The sequence below is a fragment of the Macrosteles quadrilineatus genome, unplaced genomic scaffold (assembly GCF_028750875.1).
Source record: "Macrosteles quadrilineatus isolate MER2022 unplaced genomic scaffold, UCM_ALF_1.0 Scaffold_1__1_contigs__length_201487025, whole genome shotgun sequence".
Classification (NCBI taxonomy): domain Eukaryota; kingdom Metazoa; phylum Arthropoda; class Insecta; order Hemiptera; family Cicadellidae; genus Macrosteles; species Macrosteles quadrilineatus.
In genome coordinates this window covers 146,692,875-146,716,608 of record NW_026542594.1, presented here as the reverse complement: position 1 = coordinate 146,716,608, position 23,734 = coordinate 146,692,875, and the positions used below count along the sequence as shown (strand labels likewise).

At 37.8% G+C, this 23,734-nt stretch overlaps 1 protein-coding gene across 1 annotated transcript in view; it reads right to left on the bottom strand.

Annotated features, from left to right (window-relative positions):
• The window catches only part of LOC128986737 (myosin-I heavy chain), a 99,549-nt gene that overhangs the window by 48,594 nt on the left and 27,221 nt on the right, over positions 1-23,734 (bottom strand). Inside the window, exons 3-6 of the mRNA XM_054407246.1 lie at positions 17,909-17,971; positions 3,797-4,049; positions 3,161-3,351; positions 2,465-2,683 (exon numbers count right to left, since the gene is read on the bottom strand). Coding sequence (XP_054263221.1) covers positions 2,465-2,683; positions 3,161-3,351; positions 3,797-4,049; positions 17,909-17,971 — 726 coding nt within the window. The remainder of the gene's footprint in view (positions 1-2,464; positions 2,684-3,160; positions 3,352-3,796; positions 4,050-17,908; positions 17,972-23,734) is intronic.

The window sequence follows — 23,734 nt, the reverse complement described above, 5'->3', positions numbered from 1 at the left end:
ATCAGTGTTGTACAGGACTGGAAAACTTATCTTTAGTTTATATATATATAAAATTAGAGTTTTATAAGTCACCTCAATTTAAGGAATTTTTTTATTGCCAGAATATCTACATAGCGTTCGTAACCTCCACTTAACGATTTGTCAGCGTCTTTATCTTGATATAACGAATCCCCTATCCCTCCCACATAATCGTTTTGGAAACATCACAGCTCCTTTGATGAAAATGAAATGGAAAAATGACTTCAACTTCAACGCTTGCGCCAACTATCATCTGCTCCGTTTACACTTCTGTCTGCTGTGCGCTATATGCTGCAACAGATTTCAGATCCAACAGCTGGGGAATGATGACGATAAACACTGTGATTGAGTGATTAGTAACCATGGTAACTTTATTAAGGCTGTGATTGGGCAATGAGTAGGCCTAAATATGGCGACTTGTTGAATTAAGTGTATGAATTGAAGAGAAACCTAATAAAGGACAGAAGAACAAAGAAAAAGAATAGCAAGATTGTTCTCGTTACATTCTTTTTTAAGAGTGTTTTTATTATCTCTAAATATAATTTTACACTTTTTTATGACTTACAATCAATTCCTATGTTGTGATACAGCACCTACGAGTAGCCTATCTGTCTATCATGAGCAGTAGCTTATAGCTTATACCACTTTCTAAGGTTTAATATTTACGTTATTTATAGCAATGCAGTGTTTGGCTAGTTATTTTAGTTGAGTTTGAGTTAGCTATAATTTTAAACGTTGCCGTTTGTACAACTGAATTAAGATAAATTATTTGAAATGTCATATTATTGCACAATAATAATGATTGTGAAATATTGAATTTCGTTGATAAAAATGCAAATCGTGACGTTAATGGCTGTTTACTGCGTTTTAATGGGTTTGCCATCTGTTTTTATGCTATATTCGATTAACCGTATTTTTCATTACCCCCCCCCCCCTATTAACTCAGGTAATCGAGTATCTAAGCAATAGTGTAAAGTATTGTAGCCTATGCTACTTGTTTGTATCATAACGAGTTTTATGTCAACAAAGCGTTCTGTGCTGAGTCGCGGTGTAGCTGGACGTGTCTGTACCACGCGTTATCTTTATCTATCACAGCAGTTGAGCCACATTCCGTGCCCTCCCTCTAGATCTCACGTCTTGCTAATGTTGAATAATAACTTCCTACACGAATCCTAAACTATCCTAAAATCCTATTTTAACTAATTTAATTCAATAATATATCTATTGTCATTATAATTAATCGAGTTTCTATCTGGTGACTTCGTAATATATTTTTGACTGTCGTCACGTTGAACTCTGTTGCAATTAACTTTAGCCACCCCCCCCCCATTTGAAATTTTGAAACCCCCCCCAAGAATTTCAATGACGCAGTCTGCGTCACAGCCCCCCCTTGTGGGCACCCCTGAATATTACCTGATCATAATTTCAGGTCGACTGATTCCATTCGAGTCCAAGTATCCAGTATTGTGTCCGACGTAGGATTTGTAAGTCGTTTAATTTTGTTGTAGTTTAGTTTATTTATAAGGCAAGTTTATTGTGTGCCTCAATGATTATGAATCATGATCACATCTGAAGAGTCATTAAACATTTTGTTCTATGACATCAAACACCTATTTAATTTTCTACGGTAAATTTATTAGTCTTATCTGTTTTGTTTCTTTCAAGTTGTGGACTTGGAGCCACATCATTGAGATTAGTTTGGATTCATTAGAGAGCTTGTTAGGTTGAAACTTGCTACAAATACGTAGGCAACTTGTTAAAAATTTAAATGCATTGTGTTTTATCACAAAAAAGATGTAAAAGTTACAGAAACTGACATCAATAAAGAATTCATTGACACAAAGACAGAGGATAAATGAAAGGATCTTTTGTTGTTGGTGGAAAGGTAGGTGCGGCTGATAACAATGTACAAAGCATCAGCTTATAGTAGAATGTCACCTGATCTAATGATTTACGAATTATATTTTTGTATTTCACAAATCTATAAAAATACATTACAATGTTGTGGTCTAACCAAATAAGACCTCTAATTAGGCAGAATAATATAAAATTCATCCTAACCTAAGGTTAACAGAATTTACAGTTCTTAACAAACAATAAATAATGTTATTATTAAAATTAAATGATTCTGTCAACAGCACCAACTCATCAAATCCCCCCAAAGATTTTAAGTGGAACAGTTTAACCATGACAATTAATTATAGCCTCTTGTCTGTAAAATCTACGTCTCTTGCTTGTTTATAAACTCAAAATAACCATTCTAAACTCCTTTTTACATAATATTTAATTATTTAACAAAATGTTTCAGCATTTTTTCAAAATTGTAAATCTTTCAAGAAGTCGTATTTTTGGCAAGCGATATCACCAAAAGGAGTTTCAACTATCTCCAGTTGAAAATCACATTGGTTTCTCTCTTCTGCTAAATAGTTTATAAAAGGTACATTGCCTCAAACATGGTGTTGCCGAGCCAGAGGATCGCAGACAGGACGCTGAAGATGCCGTCGCACATGTTCAAGGGTATCCTCAACACATTGAAGGCAAGTCTGAGTGCATCAAACTTCCTCATGTCGCTCACCCCTTCAATGCGAATACAGCCTGACTGATTCAGGTAGTTGTAAAACTCCGGCGGCTTAAGCTTAAACTGATTTGCTAATTCTTTGTTCCCCTGAAACAACATACTTTACATCAGATTGATTTCGAAACAAGAAACAATTTCTTGATTTGATGAATTTATCTCCTTAGCTGCCTTATTGCAGCTCACTTATCTATTCTGTGTTCTCAATTCAACACTTAATTCGAGAGACGACAGAAGACATATCAATAGCAGGGTTTTAATAGGATCAAAGCATATTATTTAATGACAATACAACCATCCCCAAAATTTAAACTCTTCTTATAAACTGCATTTCAGACATGGTTTTTACTACTGTTTATTGTAAGTACAAGCATAGATAAAACATACTCGTGTTGCTTAGTCTATGGTACAAGTTACAAGTAGTAAGTAACAAAGTAGCCTAGCCAATCAATGTCACAATCATTTATGCTCTATAATTTTTGCATGTGGTTTTAATATAATATTGTCACTCTAAAATCATAATATACAGTATAACTTGAGTAAATATGGATTTTAAGACATTTTTACCTTTGATCCTTCAACCAGCTGGTAAAAAACATGGTAATTTCTTTCACCAGGACTTTGGAAAGTGATGCGAGATTGTTCAAGCAAGTAGTCCTGAATGATGCAGCCCTTGATCATCCAGCGACTGTCGAAACAAACTTGCATAAACTTGCCAAACCGGCTTGAGTTGTCATTGCGCACAGTTTTGGCATTTCCTGCAGAAAAAAAAGAGTATAATGTGAAATAATCTTAAATCTTCCTTCAACACTTACAGGAATAAAGGTTGAGTGTGGGATGGCTAAGATGTTTTTTTTGCATTGTTATTTTCTTATATTTGTACCATATTTACAATATGTTTCCATGTTTGTACCAAGTGCACTGCTGCCTGTCAAAATTACGTTTTCTTTGTTAGTTTTTGGTTGAGTAGGACATTGGATGTAACAGTAACATACCGGTACTGATGCTGCAAATCCTATATTTTTTTAATTAGTTGAAAAGTTGACAAATGACACAGCACACTTTGTCAGTGACTCTATTTAACTATGTCAAATTTCATTCTAAAACTGGCTGCAATTATAACATGGGAGTAGAATGTCTAGTTCCATCTATATTCAATGCACTTTACTAACTAATAGAATATGAGGTGCACGGTAAACCTACCAAAAGCCTCGAGGATGGTGTTGGCCTCCAGTATCTGCTGTTCTACCCAAGTGCTGACATTGCTGGTGACGGAGCAGAGGTACTGGAGGATAAACTTGGTGGTCTCCGTCTTGCCAGCCCCGCTCTCTCCCGAGATCACGCAGGATTGGTTGGTCTCGCTGGTCTGCAGTGACTTGTACGCAGACTCCGCTAAGGCAAACACGTGCGGCTCCAGGCAGCCCATCTTCTGGCCATGGTATTGAAACACATGTTCCTGGAACAGACATGCCATTCAACAAATTTGTACATGATATAAATATTACATGGAAATAAAGGCAGTGCCAGCGAGAGCCGTAAGGGGCCCCTGGGCTGAGCGATCCCGGGCCCCCTATTTTCCTGGTTAAGAGTCCAGCCGCCTCCTTGCCGTTTTGTTACACATTTAACAATAAAATGCATGATAGTTTGATTAATTCTTGTGCTCACAGTTGCAGCTTTATTCCAGTAAAAAACTACTAAGTGAACTTAGTGAACGAAGTGAAAACCATGCTAAATTTCTTTACTATAGCAGATTCATGCAGGGCCGGGGATAGTAGCTAGTACTAGCTACTATCCCCGGCCCTGGATTCATGTACAGAAGAGATTTTACATTTGACCGGGCCGGGCCCCCTTCAGAACCCAGGGCCCCGGGACTCTGCCCCCCCCCTTCCCCACCCTCTAGCCGGCCCTGAACAAAGGTGCCCATTACATTTTTTCTTTCAAACAAACATGTATTGTATTTCGTCTGAGCAGAAAGTGTTCATTTTTCCATAATCGGTTTGAGATTAAATGATTTAAAACATATTTTTAGTTGTTAATAAGCTGAAATTCTCTCGACGAATTATCGTAATAAAATTTTTCAAAAAGCTTTTTGCCCATATAAGCTATACATTATTAGGACTATTCAACTGGTGACCCAGAAAAAAAAATGTATAATGTATAATGTATAATGTATTTTCTTATTTAATTTGCCCTTTCAACGTACAGTGTATTTTTGCAGTGGCCCTCTAAACAATGGAAATTGTACACCTTCTTGCAACAACATAACCATTGACTATACACATTCAGAGGTGTTTACTCAATGATTTAACTGAACACCTTAATAAGTTATGTTAAGAAACCTTTTATGAAAACCTTTGTTTTGTGATTGTTTCTAAAATATGAAGGTAGCAGAAGTTTATTTGCTTGACACTGTGTTAATTTCCCACAATAGAATCGATATAAAACATTCATAATTTAATATAAAATAAATAAATTTGCCAAGTTTGATCAAAATATATCCATAAACAAGCAAACTACAACATTTTACAATACTCTCCATAAGAATAACATAGGAATAAACAAAAAAGTTTTATTTTCTCCGTTACTAATAATTGTACAAAAACACTTTGATATACTAAATTATTTGTTTTTAAAGCTCTTTTAAAAGGTCTAGAGAGAAATTGGGAAAATTTTGTGTTTTGGGGGTTTAAAATTAGAAAACCCAATAGCAACTAAGCTAGGGATGAGTACTGTACTGCAGTACTGTACACATACAGTGTAATGAAGCAGGCAGGCTAGTAGTAATGAGGAAGTGGTCAGTGAAGGAAGCTCCAGTTAAGTTTGCAAATGGTGCCATTGTCCCATCAAGAACTGCCCCTCCCCCCTCCTTCCCTTGCTGGGGGGAGGTTATTGCATTCCAACACTGTGCCAAGAATAAACTCTAATGTCTCCTCAACACTTTCTCAATCGTTGGTACTAATACATCTATTGGTTTAATATAAGGCTGTAGTTAAATCCCACAAACTTTGCAAGGAGATATTACTAACAATATTCCAATAATTTAGTAATAAAAATACCAAAATATCCTGTGTAAAATTTTAGTATTTAGTGTATTAACTCAAATCACCTTCATGAAAAATATATAGTTGTATCGAGTATTTGCTTCGTGAAAGCAATAATTGACCTGAAGAAGAAAATGATAATTTTAACCTTGTCACTTTAATTTTTCGTCAATTGTTTTTAATTTGAGGGTGTGCTGTTGAAAAACTTTTATATCTCGTTTAGTGATCAAGTGTGATATAAAACGATCACAACACGATCACTAAACGAGATATAGAAGTTTTTCACCAGCAGTGTATTGTATGGTCAGGATCACTTACATTTAAAGCCAAAATAAAAAGAACATACAATTGAGCAATAGAACAGAGAAAATATTTTCTAATTTAAATGTTCAACGTAGATAAAATCATATAAAATGTACATTTGAATCCTCCAATTAATTGACATTGTACAAAACTTACTGTCAAAATCAATCACTTCGTAAAAAAATAAAACAGTAAAACTTTGGACTTTGAATCAGTCCAGATCTCATAGTTTGATTTCAGGGTTAAATAGTTTAATTCTAAAAATAAAATGATTTTTTATTAATAAAATATTTTAGTTTGGTTTTTCCTGCAGTGCTGTGTTTTCTAAAATTAATATTATCAGTTAGTATTTTATCCCATTCCTTCTGGCTTGTATTTACTTACATTCGTCTATTTGACCACTTAAAACAACGGACGAATGTAAGTTTTCCAAAGCTAAGCATTGCTGTTGCATGTGAAGGCGCTACGGTATGCAACCACCGCCGCACACTACAGCATGTGAGTTGCGGAAGTTTTATTGAAGGCGTCTCCTGTTGTACCTTGTGCGTGATATACATCTTGCAATCTTTAGTAGGTATTCATGATTTTAAAACCGTGTAACACAACACAACAACAACACTGGGTACAGTATATCTAACAAGAATCGATTGTTATATAAGTGAAACCGGCGTGTATCAATCTGTTCATAATAATGGCTTGGCTACATTATAGTATTTTTGCATAGGCCCTTTACATCCTTGTGTTGTCTACCAGGTGCTAGTTATCGCTGGTGGTAGTTTACCCGGCAGGTGCTATGCTGCAGCCACCAGGCACGTGCACACACACACACACACACACACACGTGGCAGGTGGTAAACAGGCCGACAGCCGCACTGCCGGGCGCGGAAGTATCCGATTATTCCGGTTTCGCAACTTCTTAAAAATATCTTTGCTCAGAAGACCGTGTGGTTGGTCCACGATTTCGTTTACCACGAACTTCTTCTACTAGGAATGTTGGAGGGCGTAGGATATACAGCATAACAAATTTGAGAGAAACAGATACGTGGCGAAATCGTGTCATCGTGTGTAATCGTATCACAGTGTGCACGACTTAACAATTGGAATAAAGTCTTGCACATTACAAGGCTCTTTGATATAGTGGTTTGCAAATCAAATCATAAACGGTTTCTAAAATATTGGTTTTAGATCTTCGTGATTGGAACGTCATGAAGATCTAAAACCAATATTTTAGAAAACTGTTATGATGATGTACAAGTTTCATAGCGCCCATCATTACATTTTGTAGTACCAAATACACCAAGTCTTTTTGGCTTTGTTTGGTGCCTATTGGTGTAACATTACTTATTTTACTGGGAGGTTTTAGTAAACGCACAATTAGCGAATGTTTGATTAACTCCCGTCACATTTTTATTACATGCGGATAACCAGTTCATCAACGTCAGCACAATACAATGGTGTCACATATTAGGAGACTACACACGACTGTCCGGTCACGAGACATGTAAATCTATTCTTCACTTCCTCGTACCAAACTGTATTGTACCACTGATACGCTCTACAGCTCCCAGCTTTCTCTCTTGAAAGGTTTCAGCTGATAAAGTAATGAGTGTAAACTGCTGAGTATAAACCAGTTAATAAAGACAAAGTGGTTGGGCACGAAACGGGTTTTGTACGAAAAGTGAGGTAGTACGGGGCTAAATATAAAAGATAAAAGCGTATTTCCCACCAACAAATTTCAAACAGTACTTTAAAATAAAAATTATACTTCAAATATATTTAAGTTTTTATATTCGATATAATAAACAATAACAACACAGTGTAAACAACGTGGTCGTGCAGGGGGGCGCCATGTTGGAGAGAAGGGTGGCGATTACAGCGCTAGGGGCGGGAGTCTGGGGTACTATGCGGATCAATAGCGCTACTGCTGGTGACACACCCACGCACACACACACACGCAGCACGCAGCACGCGTGCCACACTGCCACTGTGATAGTCAGGTGCTACATACATTGTCCTGGCACAATTACTCGCCACTTAGCGAACTGGAGACTGGAGCCGCTGCTGAGGCGGCACTTACAAGGGTACAAACACATCACTAAGTGCATTCTTACTTTGGCACTACAGTAACGAGCAGTAACATTTAGTCATCTTTCAACAGAAAGTGATTTTATCAATGAGTGTACTTGACAGTGTCATTTTATAAAGAGTTTAATTGTTAAATCAATTTGATTGTAACCTAAATATTTTGGTTAAAACCGTAACTATAAAAACTCATCAAGTGGATTAACAATGAAATTTTTGACGATTAAATGGACGATGTTATGGCCTCTGGGGCTCTAAAAACATCAAATACAGTGGTCCTGAGCCTAATTTGCCAGAAAACCTAACGCTATATAACGAGACGTGGTACAGTGAGAGGGGGGGGAGAGAGTATTGCGAGGGACATGAAGACTACGATAATAGGTACACTTTACTGCAGTTAAATGGTCCCTCGGAAAATCCCCTACTTAGTGTTGGATTTCGAATAATTGAAAAGGTCGTAATGGTTTGGTTTAAATGTTCTTGGCTTATTACCAGTGTACTAAAAGATATTTTAAACAGCACTCGACACATTAGGTTGCCACTAGGAGATCATAATATTGCTCTAATTAAAAGACCAAGATGTTTATACAAAATTAAATTAATCAGCCATTTATAATTAGTGAAGTCCAAACAAAATGTGTGATCACCACATCAGTCTAAGTCCCGCAAGTTTGTGATTAATTGTACAGGTTGTGCTGTGAGTTATCAAGAAACAAATAACCGAGAAGATTAGAACAGAAATTTATTTTCCAATATTCGTGCAACTAGCTCCTGCTTATATTAATGAAATATAATTTATTTTGAAATAACTAAGCCAATATGTTATAAATACAACCAATATTGCTTTATTATTAGGTAAATTTCAATATGAACACGTTAAACCACTTTCGAGAGTCTCTTTAAAAAATTACAACCCTGTAAAAGAAACGGAATCTATATACTATTTGTTTCAATAACGATAACATACCAGCAATCCTGCATTTATCTTTGAATAATTTGACATAAAAAAATCGTAAGTTAATCTACGTATTGTACATGTACCAGAATCTTTTTTTTTTAATTGTCCGTTCTTAGGGTACATCATACCTTTCCTTTATTATAGAACTATAGTGATACGAGTAGTTTTGGCAGGCGATACACTCCCGTTGTTCTATGAGGGATTAAATTCACACTCTAATCCCAGCCATTATTCTCTATTTCTGGCTTCATTCCAGTAGTTTGGAGCTCGCCTAACTCTAATTGTATTGTGATTATTCAAGAACAAAACTGGAGCGGACGCAGCAATTAAGCAGTTAATAATCCTACACTGAAGAACAATGTTGCTACGAATGTGCTAGAGATAGTATAACGGGTGGGCATTAATTGCATTAACTGACCTAAGTCCGGTAGTCGGGTATTCCTGAATTGCACCAACTACTCCAGGGAGCCACCGCCACCCAATACGTTCCTTAAAGCAAGTGGCGGCCCTCTTTGACTGTATAATTGAGTAGGTTGGTTTAAGTTAGGTAAGGTTGGATTAGGTTAAGTTAGGTTAGAGGTTAGGATATTATAAACATTATATAAACAAAGACATTCCTTCTGCCGGGATCTCACCACCTGGCTTAGGCTTGGCGCAACTAGGAACTCTTGGGCGCAATTAATGCACGGCCAGTATAACTTCAGTGCCATAAATTAAACCGGAATCAACTATATACAACTATGTGATGAAGGGAGGTGTGGCCATATACAAACATGATAGCATAAACAATGATATAATCTCATTAAACCTTGAGCACTTCAGCACCCCTTTGATTTGTGAGGTAACAGCCATTTCGTTTGTTATAAGCAAGAAGTCACGCTTGAATGTTTCTGGGTGTTTACCGCCCTCCCAAGAATGATAAGGAATCTTTCTCTCTTGCTCTGCAGACACTCTCGAACGTGCTAGACGAGTGGACTTCAGCCAACAACACTACCGTTATCATCGGGGATTTCAATGTTGACCATCTTCAACCATCCAATGAGAGGACGCTTCTCAATGAACTTCTAGCGACCTATGACATTCAGAGATTGGAACTTCCTCCTACCAGGATCACCAAGGACACATCGTCTTCCATCGATATGTTCTGCATCTCCTCCCAGCGCTTGGGTGAAGTGGATTTTCAGGTGGCTCAAACTGGAATTTCGGACCACACAGGACAACTGTTCAACCTATTGCCTGAAATCAGAGAAAGTGTGCCTATGACGGCAACCCTAAGACACATCAACAATGACACTTTACAACATCTGAAGATTCTTCTTGCTGAACAAGATTGGAATGAAGTGCTACAATGTGGCAACGTCGAAGAAGCTTACGACAATTTCATCACGACTGTGACGCTCGCTTTAAACTCAGCTTGCCCTGTTAGGAGATCCCGAGCGAAACCTCGCAGTACTGTTAAACATGTTTTTGATGAGGAGGCTGGCTTACTGAAGACACAGTACCTCGAAGCGCACAACATTTACATCTTGAGTGGGAGAAATGAAGACAGGGAAATAGCTAATGAGTTAAAAAGGTCCTATGACTTAAAACTGAGATCATTAAGAAAGGCAGCCAATGCAACCTACATCTCAGAGTCCAACAACAAAAGTAAAGCGGTCTGGAAAATTATTAACAGTGAAAGGCAACCAAAGAGAGAACCTTCAAACACAGCACATCTGAACATAGGCGAAACAGTCATTGATGATCCTGTTGATGTCTCTAATGAGTTCAACGCCTTTTTCACGTCTATTGCAGAAGAGACTCTTAAGAAAATACAGACTGAGAAAACGGATCACATCCAATCCCATGAATGGCAGTTTGAATATCCAACATCAGTGTTCACTCCTACATCGAAGAAGGAACTTGTCAAGATAATCAACAGCATGGAAAACAAAACTTCTTCCGGGCTGGATGAGGTGTCTTCGTTGATGTTGAAGCGATGTCATGAGGAACTTATAGAGCCTCTAAACCATATTATCAACCTTAGTTTCAACCAAGGCCACGTCCCCAAGAAAATGAAGTCATCCAAAGTGGTCCCTCTTCACAAGTCGGGAAGTAAATACGAGCTGGGCAATTATAGGCCTATTTCCTTGGTCTCAACTTTCTCAAAGTTGATGGAGAAAGTGGTTCTGTCCAGAATAGTTGACCACCTGGAGAGGAATGGCATCATCTTGGATAAACAGCATGGCTTCATCAGCAATAGATCCACATCTACCGCCTTGGTTTCTCTAGTTGAGGATGTGATAGACAAGCTTGAGGAGGGCCAAACCGTCATGGGCATATTTCTCGATCTAAGTAAGGCCTTTGACTGCCTCAGTCACAGTCTGATCCTGGCCAAGCTCACTGCCCTTGGTTTTGAGGAGAGAGCCCTTGCATGGTTTCAAAGTTACCTAAATGGTAGAGATCAAGTTGTGGAAATCAAGCAAACCAAGAACAATATATGCACCGCTGTGAGATCCAGCAAACTTGCAGTCAATAGAGGTGTCCCTCAGGGATCAGTCTTAGGCCCTGTGCTGTTTGTTCTATTCACGGCCGACTTTCCCGCTTACACAAGTCCTTTCTGCAACATGGTAATGTACGCTGACGACACGGTGCTCATCACATCAAACAAGGATAAAGAAAAGCTTGAAGTTGAATCGTTCATTGCCCTAAACATGGCTGTTGAGTTCTGCAATATGAACGACCTAGTGTTCAACGAATCCAAGACCAAGCAGCTCAACTTTGGAACGCTGAGGGAGGAGGTGTCTGATTTCCCCGATATTGAACGGGTTGAGGCCACAAAACATCTGGGGGTGGTGATCGACAGCGCGCTGACTTGGTGGGGACATCTGGATGGGCTCTGCAGCAGCCTTAGTAGTGTTCTATTTGCTCTCCGAAGAGTGAAAAATATAAGTACTCCGGAAGCTGTCATGACAACCTACAACTCTTTGTTTGAGAGCCGGCTGCGCTATGGGATTGTTCTTTGGGGCGCCACTTCGCAGAGCAATCTAAAGCGTGTGCTCACCATCCAGAAGAAAGCGGTTCGGATGATTGCTGGTCTTGGTTGGAGGGACAGCTGCAGAGAGGCCTTTAAAGACTTGAAGATCCTAACTGTGGTAAATATTTACTTACTGGAGGTGATCTGTTTGGCTGTCTCAGCAGATCCGCAACGAAACAGAGATGTCCACTCCCACCGCACTAGGAATGCCTCAAACTTCAACCTTCCAGCACATCGTACGGCAAGATTTCAACGGAAGCCTACCTACGCCGGAGCAAAGCTCTTTAATGTCCTGCCGGATGAGGTGAAGAGGACTAATCCCGATAAGCTGAAGAAGATCCTGTCTGTTTGGTTGCTGTCACGCCCATTCTATAACATCGAGGAGTTTAAGAACTGGAAGAATGACTCTGTGTAAAGCAAGATCATAATACTCTTTTCTAATTTTGTGTAATGACACCATTTTCAATCTTGATGATTGTAAAATAAAGATTTCTCTCTCTCTCTCTCTCTCTCTCTCTCTCTATAATATAGGCTATTGTAGGTATATTAACCTAAGTGTACAAAAATGACAAAGGCTAAGTTCTATAAGGGTTGGATGAGGATGTACAAATAGTGGTGGGATGAGATTGTAGATGAATCATAATGTGATTGTGTCTAATCCCTTCCACCTGTGAGGGCGCGGCAGTGCGTGTCTGATACAGGGTGTACCGATCTCTAGGTGCATTGTTGGATTAAGTGTTGCAAGGCACTGTATCGATTAGGAGAGTATCGGCGACTGTACACACAGGTGTAAAACTCAAAGTCACTTATTATGAAAATATTTTTCAACTTATATTCCCAGATTTTTTATGTTTGAGCGTTAAGCTTCTGGTAAGCAGATCATCACTGCATCATGTTGAGATTCGTTTTCACGGTATTCAAGTGATATACTTTCAGTCAGCAGACAAACCTCTGCAAACCAAAGTTTAAACCAAGCCCTGATAGCAGGGTGAATCGGAAATAATTTGCACATGCGTCTGTTATGATTTGTTATACTTGCTTTACACGGTATTAACTTTTTTAAATATTACCAACGTTGTGGTATTTCCATTTCTTCATCATCAACAGACTAGCACCAGCTGGAGAACCAATATAAACACGGAATGCAATTTTAGCCTGCGGTCTAGGATTTACTTCCACACGCCTGATGTGCTCGGAGCGATGACAAGTTTATGTCAGGGGGAGTCAATTTATATCTGGACCAGGACGTAAACACCTCAGGCTCCCACAGGAGTAGGGAGTGTCGCGGGATAGTTCTGGAGCGAAACTCGGCAACCGATACAATCACTGACATGATCGTGCAAAGGTTTAAAATAGCGATCCAACCTCTGCAGAACAAATTATTACTCTGATCAATCATACTGTGTTGGGAATCCAGCAACCGATACAACCGCTGTCATGATCATTGTTGTATAGCGATTAAACCGCTGCAGAAACTGGCAAATACAGTACTACAATCTGATCAATCCTACTGTATTGGGAGTCCAGCAAGCAGCAACCGATACATCAGCTGACATGACCATTGGTGCATTTAATAGCGATCCAAGAGCTGTATACACTAGCAAACACTACAGTCTGATCAATCCTACAGTATTGGGAATCCGGCAACCGATAAACCGCTGACATGACCATTGTTGCATGAACGCTATCAAACCGCTGCAGAAAATATCACACTTGAATGGGTCGTGATCGTGATCCGATTAAACTAAACCGATCCGGTCTGTGAAATTGTGTTGGGCAAATCGAGAAGCTAATAAAACTGTTACTAAACCATACAAGAGTTAACCTGTCTGTGCTGAAGGTTTCCAAGTTGGATGATTCGGCTCTGACTATTACAAAACGTTTCAAAGCTTCCAGCTGGTATCTACGGTAGTACGGCAGGTGGAGATGTGTCACGTCGCGGCTGTCAGGACGACGTTAGGACACATCGGTTTGGGACAGACACACACAGGACGGAAATGGACAACCGTCAGCTGAATTATGCAACAGCGACAACCAACGAAGTGATGACGTCATTGATCGTTTGGCCATGGTGAGTCTTAACATAACGTATAAATGAAGTTTCACAATTCAATACTCGATGGCACCACGTTGTAAAACATGTAGGCCTAGATATCGATTGGTAAAGACAATAGGACCTAAAGTGAAAGTGTATTTAACCATCACGTGATGCTGTGCAGAGATATAAATTTCAATTAAGTGACAATAGTTATTTTGAGCGGGAGTATTGAATGGGATTTGTTCCTGTAGCGCGAGTACAGAGATCCACCCCATCCCCACCTGACTACATCAACTAAAGGGTTTTGATTTTGCCATTAGTGTTTACACTTGGGTTCATACACTAAAACAACTTTGAAGTAATTATTAGTGGTTTTGGAATAAAGAGACAAATCGACGATTAGGAGATGACAGTATTTGAATTTTGACAGTAGAAACGTATGGAAACCAGTTAAAACTATCGTGCAGGCGTATTCGAATAGTTCACGGACGTGTGTGCTTTACACGAATGCTATTCGATAAAACATAGTTCGAATGTTGGAATCGCAACTGGTCGGAAACAACATAGCAATATGATTGTAGCTTGTAGCATTGTAGCAATGTTTGTGTGGTTGGTCGGCGCAGCTCAGAGTTGAGTGCAGATTACACATCAAGCCCGCGGCAACGTCTCTCATCTACTGTACCATCTCTGTTACAACTTCAGTTTACACTTCGTAGCTTTGCAACTATGCGAAATGAAAGCTACCCAGTAAACCTGGTGGCATTGACTTCGGTCAATGTGGCGATGACACAATATGATAATTAGGACATTAGGTACATTGATCATATGTACCCTACATTAATTAGTTTACCACATGTTAATGTAAAGATGTATTCATGGACCGCACGTGAGAACAAATGAGCACCACTAAACTGACAGATCAAAGCCTTGTTATGTGATACTCTAGTGAAACACTCACTTTTATACCTCATAAAGACAAAAATACATCGGTTTGAAACCTGGTTGTGACACAGAGAGTTCTACCAAGTAGCTCAATTTGGATAGATAATATCGTACGATAATACGTTTTCTAAGCGGCCGAACTTTAGTAATTAGGTGTATGATAATCAAACTGAAAGTAAAATAATTGAACCGTTGAGTTAGAAGTAAGTTGACTTTTGATAGACAAAGACGTGGTACGATATAGCATTGACTATTTGGTACTTTGATGGTCAAAGGATACACTCTGTAGTTACGTTTATCAAAAGGGTATTTTGTCAAACATCAATACCTCGTCAGTATTCATCAAGGGTAGGGGTGATGTTGGGTAGGGATGGTACTGGGAAGGGTAGTGTTGGGTATTGGGTGTTGGGTAAGGGTAGTGTTGGGTATTGGGTGTTGGGAAGGGTAGTGTTGGGTATTGGGTGTTGGGTAGGGGCAGCGATTAGAGTGATTGCCGTCTGGAGAGCCTTTAATGAAACTCCGTCAGCCACACTAACAAGTCCAGTAACAAGCCAGCGTACTTGACAACTTTGCTGCATTAGAGCCAAGTGAAGTGATCGCGGAGTAGTTCTTGCAACTATCCACACGCGGCCACCTTGTTCTTGGCGAGTTCCATTTTATATACAAGTAAAGTGTGTATATGGTTGGTAGCACTGTGTCCTGTGTGTGTGGTGTGACTAGAGCCCATGTATCATCAGCTGAGTGTTGGCCTGAGAAGTGAGAGTGATCAATACACGAGACACGCTGACTCACCTTCACGCTTCACACGTCTGTCTGTGATTGGTCCAACAAATCGGGACTTTAATTGTCTCTTGTTATGTTAAATCGTCCGCGTTGACTATTACAAGTAGACTATCCTATGGTCGAAATCTAGAGCTTGTTTCATGTGTGATTAATGTTTGAGCGCTGGTGTAAACTCTCTTGCATTCTTCTTCTTCTCGTGTTCTTTCTTTTATTTCAGGGTAGATAATATATTTCTGATTTTCTCTTTGTATTAGATTAGTTAGCAATTTTATAACTGACGTTAAGATATTAGTTAGATCAGCGAATCATTACTAATGTTATTTAACTTATCAATTTAGCATTCTCAATTTTATTTATCAATTATTTAGAAATCTCAATGTTGACATTTATAGAAGCAGCTAGGAGTGTAATGAGTCAAGAATGTGTGAAATATGAGTTAAAACTAAGTAGATGGTGTATGTGTTAAATTAGCCTTGCCTTGCAATTTTTGCAAAACCAAACTAAGTTATTTAAGCAGTTGGTTTGCCCGTTGGGTTTGCCTGAAACAAAATTCCAATTACGAACCTGTAATAAAGATTTAAATCACAGATACAACCACAGTAGTTTAAACAGTATTAATTACGCGACGTTGGCTGCAATGTAAAAATATTAGCTTAAATTTAAACAAAATTCGTATTTTCGATGTTACTATCAAGATAAAAGGTTAAATTTTAAAAAGGCTTGTGAAACTAATATAACAGCATTTAGTAATAATCCTACCAGCCATAAAACAATAGTACGTTATTTATCCAGAAGATTTTTACAAAGACAATGTTCGTGGAGACTGGAGAGAAAATAGAATATAGAGTATTTCCCTGTGGTAGAGGCCAAGTTCAGAAATGAGATTTATGGAATAAGTATTACCCTTCTCTAGGGAGACTACCCTGCTTTTTATGGCTCAGAATTATTGGGCACAGACAATTCTGAAAAATATAATTTCCTTAAAGTTAGCACGACTGCAAAATCTAATTATCTATATTAAAATTACTTTTATGTGGTCCGTTGTACTCATCGCACTTATACGTAAAAAGTAAATAAAGTACACCATAATAAAGTACATAAAACAACATTATACAAATATATCTATCTCTGAACCATAGCCCAAACATACACCAAAGAAACTACATAGACATATCTATAAACCTATCTAACACCAACAGTTTTTTTAGAGGTTCTAAAAAGATAGACTACTTTTAATTATCTGAAACTAAATGAAAGCACACGAAAATAAAAGAAGTAGAGAGTATAGACGAGTGTTTGGTATGAATAGATGTAAACGTTTGTAAAATCCACCACAAGAGCAACGGGCGGCTACAAATGCAATAAAGCAGTGCACTTTCAAAGGAACAACTTGCTCATTTGTGTTGCATTACCTTACATTTTGGTTACACGTCGAGGGCCTTTGTTACAATTATGGATTTTAAAATACTATTTATCTACACGGGGTTTTCATTATGTAAATCACATACATTTAAATATGAAAAGTTTTTTAGTCGGAAAGTAATTGTGAATTTGAAATCTGGACTTGAATGTTGAGGTTGTGATGGACAGAAATTTAATTTTGCACCACAATGTTCCTTTAAAACACTATATGGGCCAAACGTGAATAACACATGAGCTGCTGAATTAGAGTTCAGTAATTATCGATATAACGTTATAGAGCTATGTTAAATACAGTACAACCCGTAAAGCTGAATTTCTGAGTTAGAACCGCAGTAAAATTGATACGAGTATTAAACAAATGAGAATGCTTTCTTCTCTCAAGTGTGTTACCATTTAATTTGGCTACTGAAGTAGACTCATCTATGAACCACCTGTAGCCGGTTTTTATTTAAAGGGAATATCTTTAGATGAGCCTCTTCGCCTAGTGTGTTACAACTTAATTTTAATTTTATATATATAGTTATTCGATCTGTGAACGCGAATTGGGACAACGGATTTTGATCCCTTAATTTCGATATGGTTAAAAAATTGTGTATAGGATAGAAAATAGTATTCAACAACAGCACACTCAGTAGGAATTGATTGTCTACTTCACGGTACAGTAGTATAATGATTTAAAAGCACTACCTAACTGTCTAAGACTATCCAAAGTATTGGGATTTTAACTTACCGTAGTGTAAATGTTGAGCTCCTTGTAGGGATTGACTGCCACCAGGATAGTGCCCGTGTACGTCTGAACAAACTGTCAAGGAATACATCGAGTTGTGCATGTACACTAAACCACAGAAAACCCAACAATTAATACCAACAACTGTGTACATTAAATTCAGTAACAACAGAATAAATAGTTCATTTATGTTTTAACAAACCACCATAAGGCTAAGGCACATAATATACGAATACAAATAGTATACTTGAAACAGTGTAGCACGCCTACAAAGTACATGATATAACGTTGTTTCAGATTGCTACAATGATGCATCGCTGTGGACGAAAGGAGCAGCTTGGCTCGTTCACAGTGTTTTCCAAAATATGTATAGTTACTTCAGTTCGTTGTTTCACTTGAAAGAGCCTTTCTACTCTTTGCAAAGAAACTCTCTGTGTGTCCAAAAATGATAGGTGTATATATGCCAAGGGAAACTCGTCCGTTTGTTTGAAGTTGCCAATTATTTTACGTTAGAATAGATACTTGAAAGACGACCTCGCACTCGCACTATACCAACCCCATCCTAAATTTTTAAACTATTTTCGGCGATTATTTTAGTTAAAATGTTGTGTGTTGACGTAATGTAATTTACCTAACCTAAAAATATTGTTTTTGTAGAAATAAAATAATAACCTTAATATATTACGAAACTATAGTCAATTGCAGCATACAATATAGAAAAATGTGTCACACACACACTATTAGCGAGTAAGTGTCAGAACCTTTCTGCACAAATAAGACATGAGACATAAGACATTTATTCGTCACTTTTACATTACAATGCATAGACAAGTCAATTTTGTTTGTTTATACATCTTGTATTCAGTCTTTGGTAAATAAATATAAATATAAATAACAAGGAATTAAGTTAATACAGGCAATATAAATACAACGTTAAAAATTAAAATTGAGCAACGAGAAAATAAATTCAAAAATTATTAAATATACAAAAGTTACAGACCATGGCGAGAGATTAAAATTTGGCGGTAGAAATAAGAAATTGATGAGCATAATCAGGACCATGACTACTTGAGGAACATTCTTACAACGGAATGTATAAGCAATATAAATTAATTATATCGACCCATTGATTGAATAAAACAATCTCTACGTTTGATGTTGGTACTGTAGACCCGCCAGGTCGTGCAATATGATTTATATCCTCAATATGTTCAATGTGCATTATAAATATGAACAGGTTTCCAGGTTATGAAAAAGTGAACTCAAACAATGGTCAGCCTGCATTGTAAAGGGAGGGACCTAAAGTTACGGTAAATAATGACATCTGAGTCAACATAAATATACGAGGGACAATGCATAATTAGAGTAGAGGTGGGCCGCGGGCGAACATGACAGCTGTAAATAATAACACGCCGTGGTGGTGGTAGCACTGGAACAGCTGATCTTAACAGCTGGCGCGCGCCCGTCAGCTGATAGTCTGGTAGTCATAACATAACCTCCACAGCTAGCTTGACCTTGGTCACCTAGGTCTGTTTATGAAACTTCCTGAATAGCCAATGGAATGGAACAAAGTAAACTAGGACGATAATGACGAAAACATGTTGTTGAAATGGTAATTCAGAGAATAACCCGTAGATACTCTTTGATACTTGTTTGATACTCTTACTTTGAGAAATGTGACGATCTTATTCGTAGTTCATACTTTACTCGTAAGTTACGTATTTGGAGCTGTTGGCCTATAAATACTGGAAAATCTTTGTGTTAAGCTTGGCTATTCCTGGACCGTCACTTGGTCAGCAGGATAAACTTGTAAATTATTGAAAATTACTTTAAATTGGGACTCTCTAGTTTCAGTTTCTAGTTACGGACAGCAGGATCACTTGCGTTCTTGCCATAAAGGGTGAAATTGATGTTTATAGTTTGGATAAACATGACGATTAATTGTGTCGTAATATTATAAACTTACATTTTATGATAACTTACATTTTACATCAGATACTTTTTTACATGGTCTATAAAATGTCTGTGATACGGGACGAACCAATTTAAACTAAACGTTTATCATTATAAACGCCCAGCAGTTTGGGCGATTATCTTACGTATTAAAGAGATTATATAATCTGTCAAAACTCCCGTACAATTTAACATGACAACAGTTCGTAAATCCTATGGCTTATCTACACCTACATAAGTTATAACTAACGTCAATTCAACTCGTGAACTTCAGACCATATTAAAACTGAAATGCCAGCGTAGCAGCTTTGGCATTTATCAAATGAACGTCAGAATCCTGTGATATTTCGTAACAGCCCCCCAAGGAGTACATTTCCAAGTCAACTGTGAAATGATATCCAAAATCACATCTCGGTTGGCAAATGATGGACAAAAACCGATACACCAATCCCTGGGGCTATGAGAAATATTCAACTGTTGCTGTTGAAAAATCCGAATACGCTCTGTTCGTTCGTATGGCCGCTAATGTTCAATCTACTCGTATATTGATCTTTCGAGATAGATGAGTCTTTAAGTTTAAACAATTTAAACAAAAACCAGAAAAATTGATCGAGCTTTACCCTTATGATATGAGTTCATAAGAGTTGTTGTTCTCAACTCTTTTATCTAGTTTAATCTTCTCAATTGTAATATCTTGTTTTGACGTTTTTATATAATATATTCATTATATTTTTGTAATTATTTATAATGTATGATTTGTATTGACAGGTCAATTGTATTCATTGCTGATCCACAACCACTGTATTGTGTATTTCTGTGATAAATAAATTGAATTGAATTTCGCTAAAGGAAACTTGAGCACAACACGTACCTAATCGTCTATTCAACAGGAACATTAAACCTCTCTCATAGTTTGGCTACCCCGATGTATACAGTGTAGTCGCTTTTCAGTAGCCTATAAACATCCCCACCTAAAATTACTAGAATGTAAAAAATCATTATTACTAAACTAAGTCAAAGTAGTGTATACGAATCTTTAGATATGATCTTTTTTATAGGTTATATGTAAATTTGCGTATGAATATATTGTATAAAATTGTTCCCTGCATTGCAGAGAAGTTCAATATGTGGAAGCATGTACGTACGCGCTATCTCCCCTCCATCTTTCGTTGGGTGTTCTGATTCGCCTCGCGATTTTAGAACCCAGGTACTAAAGGTGATTTTACACTGCTGAACCTACATATAACCTCCCCCCAGAGACAAGATGACTTTATCCCTAGAACTTATAATCCTCCTCAGATAAAAGATGACATTACATCGAGAACCCATCATCCACAGAGACGGGTAGAATGTATACCGAGAACCTATAATCCCTCAGAAACCGGGAAATCCTATAATCCACTTCAGTTCAGAGACAACATTTTTATAGGTAAAAAATTCAACGCTCTCTCTGAGAATACATTACGGCAAACGCTTATTCCTATATGGTTTTGGAGTGTTACTACAATGGTTAGTGTTGTTCTCACTAAGTTTTACTTTGTACAGTGACATAATTTATACACATTTTTATATATTTGCTCACTATAGTTATATCTAATCTTAGACCCTAAAAGAAATATTCAAATAGTTTAAAATATCTTAACATTGATAGGTCTATACTGTTTAACTTGCGATTATGTGAACCTAGGATTTAAAATGTGAGTCTTTCTTAGACTAACAAGATGGTAAAATTATTTTTTTATTCACAGTTGTAACTCGAGTTATAACAATTTATTAAAAACAACATATTATAAGTACAACCATATGGTTGTGACACATGGAAAGGTCACGGCGGGTATTCCGGGAACTGACCCTATTGGGAGCAAATGACACAGGGCGCAAATAGCAGGACACCATGATTAATCCTAGATGGTTTTACTCCAAACTGATTACATTTCAATCGCGTCGAGCAAATGCAATAGGAAATAGAAAAAACTCAGTATTATTTGTATTCGAGGTTACAGTATTTTCTATTTATTTGCCGTTTTGTTCGATTTATCGTTATTTGTTTACTTACAGCTTGTTACCGTGTAAGCACAATGCTAGAGTTCATTAAAAATATTGGAGGAGTAATGCAATTTTACCAAACTTTCTAATAAAGGAACTTTGCCTTTTCGCTTTTTCGCAATGAACGAACCATGATTGAAATGAGCACTTAGAGGTGAAGTAGGTAAATACTTCCAAACCATTGACGGACCCTCGCCCTCCGAGTGAGGGGGAGAATGAGCCGAGAGGGTGAACTCCATACATCGCCAGAGCTATAAACACCCCCGATAGTAAGGGATGCAGCCCTTAAAGCTCTTAACAAGTCAGTCTCCAAATTGATATCAAGTTGACCTTCCTCCAAGGCCGCAGACGGAACCTCTCTACAGTTATTCCACGTTAGTTCTTTCTATACTACAAAGTCGTATGGGGTCGCCGGAAGACTGCCCCCCCCCCCGGAAAACTACCCCCCCCAAGCAGGTCCCTACGTCATATTGTCGTCAGAGACCGGGGGGGGGGCAGTTTTCCAGTCACGGACACTCAAATTTAGTTGTCAAACAGTTCTAATCTAACCTAACCAACCAAACTTGCTGTAACATTTCGAAAATCTGTTTTATATTCACCACATGCCTTTTCTATTATGCAACGGAATTACTCGAATTAAAATTAAAATTACATAGCATGATTTGTCTAGGGGGGGGGGGGTAGTATTCCAGTCGCGGACACGGCTTCCATATTGGTTAGTTAGCAGATTTTGTGACGTCACGTTTCACCTGGGGGGGGGGGGTAGTTTTCCGGGGGATAGTATTCCGCATCCCCGTCGTATGCATGCGGAAGATACTCGGATATTTTACATAACAGTAGAGAGGAACCGTGTGGCGCCTAGATTTATCAACTAACTCAGCAAACAGTCACAGAGTAAATACCATGTGGAGTGTGGAGGCCAACTATAATCGAAACACGTCTAAACTCCGTAATATCATGAAGTCCTTTACACATTATGTAGAATTTAAATCTACAAGACATGAATTTCCATCAATGGTACAAAGTAGAAAAGCACGCGACCTTAAGGTGCAATATTTTTAAAAAGAAGAAAGATCTGGGAACATTTAAAAAATAGATTTATAGTCCTCTTTGAATAGAATGTGAAAATAGTAAGTTTATATACATGCCTAATAAATGTATAGCACATTACATGAAAACATTAAGTAGCTTTTGGCCGCCTATGGATCTGAAACTGAATTGCATTTGATCTAAAAGCTAAATTATTCGTACTTATTTCGTGTGTGAAAAAGACAAATGCATTATATTTTGTGTTGACGGGTTTTAAAAAACACAAAGATTTTTGTGATTTATACCTTTTTGCACTCATGACACAGCTAAATGTCATCGTGAACTTTGATTGAAAGATACAACGTAGTGGTATTGTATACGTCATGAACCCTAGTTTCACGAATATATCTATAGTTTCTGCTAGGGCCAATGGTGGTTTCATTCCCGATTACTGGATTTATTCTGGACTTTGCAAGTAATTGAGTATAATCACAAGCTATCGGGAATCTCCAAAAGTTATTATAATGATATTCTTCATATCAAACCCCAGCACTGTTCACACCATCGCCGACGCCGCGTGTGGTGGTGGTAATGGGCCTTCTCCACAAACTGATACGTTATCAGCATCATACTCATAAACTAGAGGTCGTAACTCCCCATCATCTCATCATGGGTCTCATGAGATCGTCACTTCAAGCTCACAACATACTAGACTTGAATATAAACATTCAAAAAATTTTAAAAAAGAAAAAAAATCAGGAATCATCACTGATAGAATAAGTCTAGAAAATTGCATTTACA